This window comes from Sycon ciliatum, chromosome 1 (assembly GCF_964019385.1).
Source record: "Sycon ciliatum chromosome 1, ocSycCili1.1, whole genome shotgun sequence".
Taxonomy (NCBI): domain Eukaryota; kingdom Metazoa; phylum Porifera; class Calcarea; order Leucosolenida; family Sycettidae; genus Sycon; species Sycon ciliatum.
The window spans coordinates 76,603,821-76,611,215 of record NC_088643.1 but is presented as its reverse complement, the minus strand read 5'-3'; the positions used below and the strand labels follow the sequence as shown (position 1 = coordinate 76,611,215).

The 7,395-nt window shown below is 48.7% G+C and overlaps 1 protein-coding gene across 1 annotated transcript; it reads left to right on the top strand.

Annotated features, from left to right (window-relative positions):
- Window positions 1-368: 368 nt before the first annotated feature.
- On the top strand, window positions 369-7,100 carry LOC135805544 (transforming growth factor beta-1 proprotein-like). The gene is made up of 2 exons (XM_065319595.1): window positions 369-1,609; window positions 4,947-7,100. Exons 1-2 carry the CDS (start codon window positions 1,228-1,230, stop codon window positions 5,816-5,818), a joined length of 1,254 nt encoding a protein of 417 aa, XP_065175667.1. The 5' UTR covers window positions 369-1,227; the 3' UTR covers window positions 5,819-7,100.
- The last annotated feature ends 295 nt before the right edge of the window (window positions 7,101-7,395 follow it).

Below are 7,395 nucleotides of genomic sequence, written 5' to 3'. Positions count from 1 at the left end.
CCACGAATAGCTGCTGACTCTACCCTGCACCCAACAGGGACACAGCGAAGATTCTACAAAGTACAAGCCTGACCAGCACTCTTTGTACAGGGTCATGCAGTATCGCTCGCCCGTCGACGTCCCCCGAGTCACATACACATCAAGGCGCAATACTAGTTTGGGGTTGCATTTTTTGTTGATTTATCGCCCCTCCCCCCGAGACACACACACACACACACACATCATAGCACCATAGAATTGGGTTGCATGTTTGTTGTTTTTGCCGGTTGTCCGCGATAACTACGGTTTTCCGTACGCTGCAAACCTACATGTACATAAAAATCCATAAAAATCCGCTGGAGCTAGCTAGCTCCAGGCCGGCCAAGAACGACCGTTACGTATACGTACTGCATCAGTTCTGAATATGGCATGATAAGCGACAACCCTACAACTGTAAGCCTGTGCTGCCTGCCAGCAAAGCTAGAGTGTTTCGCACTGCCGTATAATACTAGTAGATTCGCAGATATCGTCAGTCGGAGAAGCACCTATCCGCAGGTATCAACACCTGCGCTCACCAACCCTGCATCCACAGACATGACCGTGGCTAGCGAGAATAGAGACGCAGCCACGAAGCACTCCTCCGGGTGCGCATGCTGATACTGCGCTACTCCTTTGAGGACTAGCCTGGAAAGGCTTCGGGCCGGTGACCACTGCCGCCAATGTTTCCAGCAGAGCTGGCATATCGCTATCACCACCACCACCGGGGCCTGCAGTGTAATAAGCCAGTATACATCAGTAGTCCGCTACTAGAACAATCGCCACTAGCACTGCTGGAACTGCCGACTTCTACTGGCATACTGGCTTCACTGCTTCTTCAGTCACTAGCAAGTGACAAGTAGCTTTGAACACCCGCTCTCAGCCTCCAAGTATCCACTTGCGTGCATTGTCCCATAGATTTCGCCGGTTTTCAGGACAGCTATCAGTCTCAATCGGACTGAAAGTGTGTGCTGTGAATCGAGAGGCCGCCACCTAACTTTACGTGCGTTGATGTTGAGCTGTAGCGAGTCTCGCAGTTACCTGGGCCTCTCACCTGTCGAGCAGCATTCACCACACAGTCGATGTGTTATATGTTGAACCCATCACTCGCCCGAGACATCATTTTCTGTAAGTTGTAGGCGAGAGAGGGAGCGTACAGGAACAGCCTCTCATTCAATCGCTCATCCAGTGGCTGCCAACATCTAAAGAATCATGTCTGGCAATTGCCTCCTAATGTCGGCAAAAGGCGTAGTGTGTGTCGTACTTGCGCTAGGATGCGCCCTGATGCCGCCCGGAGTTCGGTCCTCCTCGTCGTGTCACCTGGACGAGGCCACGGCTATTGCAAGGCGAACCGAGGCAATAGAAGTGCAGATCTTGTCCAAGCTGGGAATAACCGAACTGCCACAGGCCAATTTCAGCGACGATCACCCGGCTCTGGAAACAAGTATTCTGCGTACATACCATGCAGCTGTGAAGAGTGTGAATCGGCGCAAGCGGAGGTCAGCCTTGGACTGGGAGGATGAAAGCCAAGATGCAAACCACGACCATTATTACAGCAAGACCAACAAAGTACTGGAAATTCGTGGAGAAATTGGTAAGGACAAAAATAGTATGAGAATACCTGCAGATGTGGAATGTTGTTCACGCGTCAATGCTTTCAGACAAGTTTTTTGGATTTCAATTCCGTCGGCGAGGCATGCTAATACTTCAGAAAATAAATCTTGTTTGTTGACAATAGAGAGTAGGCAGGTATATTTCATGGCAACACGCGCAAAGCACACTTGATCCGTGGTTTCGTTGGCAGGCATATGCCCCAGCACTCAGAATTACTCTACATGGTTGTGCAGAGTGAGGGCAGTTTGCCTTCATCATGTCCCAGTGCCCTCAGGGCGTGTGTCTAGGGCTACTTGTTGGGTTGCCTTCATTTCGTGGTCAGAGCGCTGGCCTCGTTGCACGCGCTGGCGTGAGAACCCTATCCTAAAGGCTAAAGCAGTCAGTTGTTGGCGGTCTGGTGCAGCCAGGGTGCGACTCCTAAGCGGTCATTTCTGCTACAGATCGCACTCTAGACTAGAGTAGAGGGAGATCTAGATCAGGAAAACACCCCAATACGCAGACCAACTAGATAGTGACAATAAAAATGCAGGACAAGTTACTTGCAAGGGAACGGACTGCATGTACTGCGTGGAAGAGTAGGCTTTAGTCTGCGATGTTATGCATGTTATGCGCATGGACTGAGCACCTCACTTGTAAGTTGTACTGGTTGTTGAGCCCTGTTGTTGAGCTGGTCATCCACTAGAAAAGAGAAGTATGGTTAGTCTGAAGGTGTCAGCTAAGTAGTGGTGAGGGCGCAATAGAAATCTCCAGTGGAGTGCCCTCTTCATTAGGCATGTCCCTGAGCTAGACTTGAATTTGTTACCATAACCAACAGAAAACGACTTTGAAATGCAAGCAACAACACCTACTGTACATGGAACGTGATCATAGTGTGGAATTTTGTATCAGCACAGCATTCACTATGGTCTGGGATAGAAGTTGGTGGAAATGAAGAGCTGGAAAAGGACTTGAATTCTCTACGTTTCAGAAAGTCTAGTTTTCTACCTGCACGCACAATACTTGAAGAACTTCCTTCCTGCAAAGGGTTGCCAAGTTGAAGAAACTCTGCTGCCAGGCTCATACAAAATCCATTCTTGAGTAGCCTCGAAATTCAGCTCGTATCATGTGTCTTAGGATCAGTCTGAGCTCCTCTCAAAGCCCATGTTCAAGAACCTGCTACAAATTGACCTCTTGTGGAGGAAAATTGGTGCATTCCAGAACCCCTTCAGCCTGTATGTCCCAAATCATTATGGTGAAATTCACCATACAAAAGCTTGGAAGCACATGCTGGAGCTGAGGAGATTGATGGAAGAGACTCATGCTCTTGTCACCCTGGCTACCCCACCTGTGTGATGTATGGCGAGCTGAAACGGTTTGATATTGGGTCAATTATTTCTCTCCTTTTTCTTTATTTTGTTGTTGTGTGAGATCAGACAGTGATCACATGGAGCAATCAGACATGCTACATACAATGTCACGCATAGATACACATGAACAGTAGTACACAGCTGCCAGGACCTCCAGCTCGGCTGGGATGACAACCAGTTGCACTCTTACGAGAAAGGAATGCCGCCACCTCCAAGATGGAGAGGTATACCGGACAGGCTTTCGGCGACTGCAAGCTAATGGTGAATGAAGGATCCTTTACGGTTCCCTGCAAATGAATCGCTTTCCTAAGCAAGACCCATGCAGAGAGATGGTGGTTGAACACTTTGTGCAAATCAGCTACTTTACATTACTTTGCAAACTGGGTGTCATTATTCAGACACTAGCTACATTTGACGTAGACGTGTGGCAGGTACACCACAAACCAGTAACAGATCAGCTTGCTAATCATTAGTGTGGACTATTACAAGTGGTCAGTGTGTATCCAGAATACATGCACAGTGCATTGTCCGGGCCAACCATCACAGGGGTCCAGAGGGCTTGGGGTATTTTGTGATGGCCTATGAATATGATCCGCACCAAGAGATATGTACTCCTGTTCATCCGGCTACTGATCCATTACAATAGAGGCAAGACCCTGCACCGTGCCATCCCACATTCCTCAAGACGAATATTCTGCATGTACTTGTACAAGCAGTCCCAGCAATCAGAGATTGCCTAAGAAACAGAGGACTCAAGTCTTGAGTCTAAGGTCAGGATGTCCAAAGGCATTTGCCCACTGAAGTGGCCCTTTGTGCACAAAGCAGTTCAACTCCAGAAGCATTGTGCACTTTCAAAGCTTCACGATTCCTGGCACAAGTGATATGGAGCAGTTAGTGGGGCAGTTTTCCAGATTCCATGCCAGACCACTGTACTGTAGTGAGTCTGTCTTAGACAGCTACTCTGAGCAGCTAGTGTGTGGGCTCAGAGAACAATGTGTTTGTTGCCACACATCGTGCCTGAAGGGATTAGCTGGGGTCATGTAATTCCAGCCCATTGCCATTTTCCTGAACTCAGCACAGAGAATTAGATTGCAAAGGCAGCAGCACCTTGTCCACTGGTCACCTGGCAACTTCGGCCAGTGTTGCCTCAGTGTTGGACACATAATATGATAGGTTGTGAATTGTGGGCAGGTGGAGCCTAGTGCTGGCAAAGACTCCTGACTGTCGGTCTCTTTGTTAACAAGGGAACTATGTTCCAATGACTATCTTTATCATTGTTTACCTATCACTTCAATAAAGTGTTCTTGATACGCAGTGGGGTTACTACCAGTTTCCACACACATGCACTGTATGTGTCTGACACTGTATCAAGAACTAGAACATCCAGTAATGTACTCTGGTCTAGCTAAAAGAAAGGCATACTGTACATATTTCCTTTGGCATGGGTGCTTGAATTTCTGGATTATACTATTATGGCATGGAAAGATGACTCCTTACTACATAGGTTAATTATAGTCGATGTGAATACAAAGTATGCAACGGGGGGGGGGGGGGGGGGGGGTATTCTACTAGGGAACGTAGTGCATGACTTCATAATGGAAGGAACTCAGCTGCAGATATGGCAAACATATTTGCAATGGTCATGTTCCACTATCAGGGACACTGTTTCCATCGAAAGGAAGGGTATATCTGAATGCCGACAGGAGGAAAGACGAGTTACTACCAATATTGTTGTAGTCCGGCAATATATCAATATAATAATTATCATACTTGTTCCTGGCGAAAACCTCAGTTTACGAAATGAATTTAAAACTGGTGTGGCTGTATACACTAAACATGTGTTCGCATCAGTCAGCCTTGTTGGGTAATACGTAATTTGCGTGAACTGATTGCCACAGGGAGCACCATACTTTCCACTAACACTGCGCGTTTCTTGTGTTGCGATCTTTTGTTTCTGTTTTTTCCCCACAGTGCATGCTGAGCACAGCTACGTTGCTATCCTGGCTGATCATAGGAGAATAAAGGCCGAGCTGGGTGGAAACCTCTCAGACATCTACCAAGGCGAGCTGAACTTCGCCTTTGTACCCAGCCATAGCCAGGACAAGGATGCGGCGACGGGACCGCATCACGTTCGCATCGAGCTACTCCAGGTCGTAGCCGGCCCCAAGGGGACGCGACGCATGTTCGTCGACGGTGTTGACATTGACCTCGCCACGCGAGATGACGTCGTGTTTGATGTGAAGCGAGTGGTTCGCCAGTGGTTGGCAGAGCCGTGTCCAAACAATACGTGCCGTCTTGAGCTGCACATTCACTCTATACATCGTGAGGAGGACAGTGCGATCGAACGGTTCATCAATGGCATCATGCCATTTCTTCCGGTGGAGAATGGCACTCTCCAGCGCCAGTTGGCCGATGCATACATTCACACTATGTCTCACACATCCGCACCGGACTCGAGACGCCTCCGTCGCAGGTCCAAGCGGCAAACCCTGGACGGCGAGTATTGCCGTAAGATTCGTGGACGCAATCCAGAGAACTGCTGCGTCAAAGACCTCGAGCTAAACTTCAGACGGGACCTCGGCTGGGACTGGGTGCGAGAACCAGAGAAGTTCCGGCCGAACCACTGCTCCGGGGCTTGTCCGTACCGATGGTCATCCGGCTCTGCGTACTCATCTGTCATCTCAATGTACAACAATCTGAACCCGCACGCGTCGGCGAAACCCTGCTGTGTGGCCGATCGCCTGGGAAGCGTAATCCTGCTCTTCACGACCGGTTCTAACGCAAAGGATGCCCGCGTGGAGACGTTAAATATGATGACAGTACAGACGTGTAAATGCAGCTGATGCAGCCACTATACCACCACTGCCGCTGTGCAGTCAAGCTTGAGATCTTCTTAAAACTCCAGATTTATCCACTCCCACCTGGCCACTATCCAGCACTATCCTAGCTCTAAGTACAAACTATGACGAGCATGGATGGCATGTTCCTGGTGATGAGTGCACAGGATGCCAGCCATTGCCAAACACGGCAACACAATACTACACCAGTATCACCCTGAACCAGTTGGGCATGCAATCGACTGTCCTGACGGTCTGTGCGTAAGCTCTTGCGGCATCCCCGCTGGACGTTTGCATTTGGCATTACTAAGACAATTTGAGAGCGCAATATGGGTATTTTCCGGCCTTGAAGAGAATCCAGCAGCAGATCTATTGCAGAGTACAGTGACATTCTGCTAGGAGACCCACACATCCAGTCCAGTATCACTAACTGTCTTCTGTCACCCTGCTTCGTCGCTTTCCCACCAGCGAATTATGAACATGCACAAGCTGCCGGGACCATTCATCTTGGCTCGGCTCAATAGGGCCAGAGGATAGAGCTACCAGCTTGCGAGGCCAAGCATGGCAACCAGTGACTGGGCATGCCTCTTCTGGTGGCCTGGACTTCTAGCCATTCTTTGTCACCGTTGTTGCGGAAACCCGCTCCTCCCCCCACCACTTCTTTCTCCCCTGCCACTGCACACTGCCTACCTAACCTACGAACTTGAGAGAAATGTTGAGCCTCGTATCGCTATTTATGTTACCCAAGATTATCAGCACTGGCAATTCAACCCAGTATAACATGCAATGGTCTTGTCAGTATTATCGTGTTGTGTATGTATGCACGTGCTCTGCACCAGTTTGCTGAACATGTTACTTCGTGCAACATTACTCGTCTGCATTATAAGTTAGTGTAGTGTAACAATGATGTAGCGCCCCCCCCCCCCCCCCCCCCCTCTCTTGCCCTCGTTATCTCTCTCTCTCTCTCTCTCTCTCTCTCTCTCTCTCTCTATCTCTCTCTCTCTCTCTCTCTCTCTCTCTCTCTCTCTCTCTCTCTTTCTTTCTCTCTCCCCCTTCCCCCATTTGCCAATCTGTATCGCTTTCTTTGTGGAGAATGGTCAAACACACAATGTGTAGTACTTCTGGCTTTCCTGCATTCTGCTACAAGAACTGTCCACAGCACTAATTAATAATATCAGCTATAACTGAGGCCACAGCCATGCACATCCCATAGTCAGTATGACTGCTTTTGAATCAAAATAATTATTGAGTATGCTTCCTGGACTACGTGGTATCAGCCAATGCTAAACTCTGTGTGGTATTGTCACAATGTGCACTGTATCTCGTGCTCTGGTGAACCTGTCACATACGTCATAACCCTGTTGGTGGTACAATACCATTGAACTAAAATAGGTATGGGAGTGATGGGGGGGGGGGGGGGGCACTCTTGCGTGATGTTACGACTTGTCTGTGCTTACCCAGTAGAATTAACCCTTTGTCCCGTACGAGGCTATTTTTAGAAAGGATAGGGGTGGGTGGACATTCATACCGTGCTGATAAACTGCATAATGGCAATTACGCAAATGGCTCATATTGTATAAAAA

What these genes read in the sequence shown, in the direction of transcription:
- LOC135805544 (XM_065319595.1), top strand. Translation starts at nt 1,228, where the DNA reads ATGTCTGGCAATTGCCTCCTAATGTCGGCAAAAGGCGTAGTGTGTGTC. An exon ending in GGAAATTCGTGGAGAAATTG is followed by an intron (nt 1,610 to 4,946) that starts GTAAGGACAAAA and finishes TTTTCCCCACAG; the next exon opens with TGCATGCTGAGCACAGCTAC.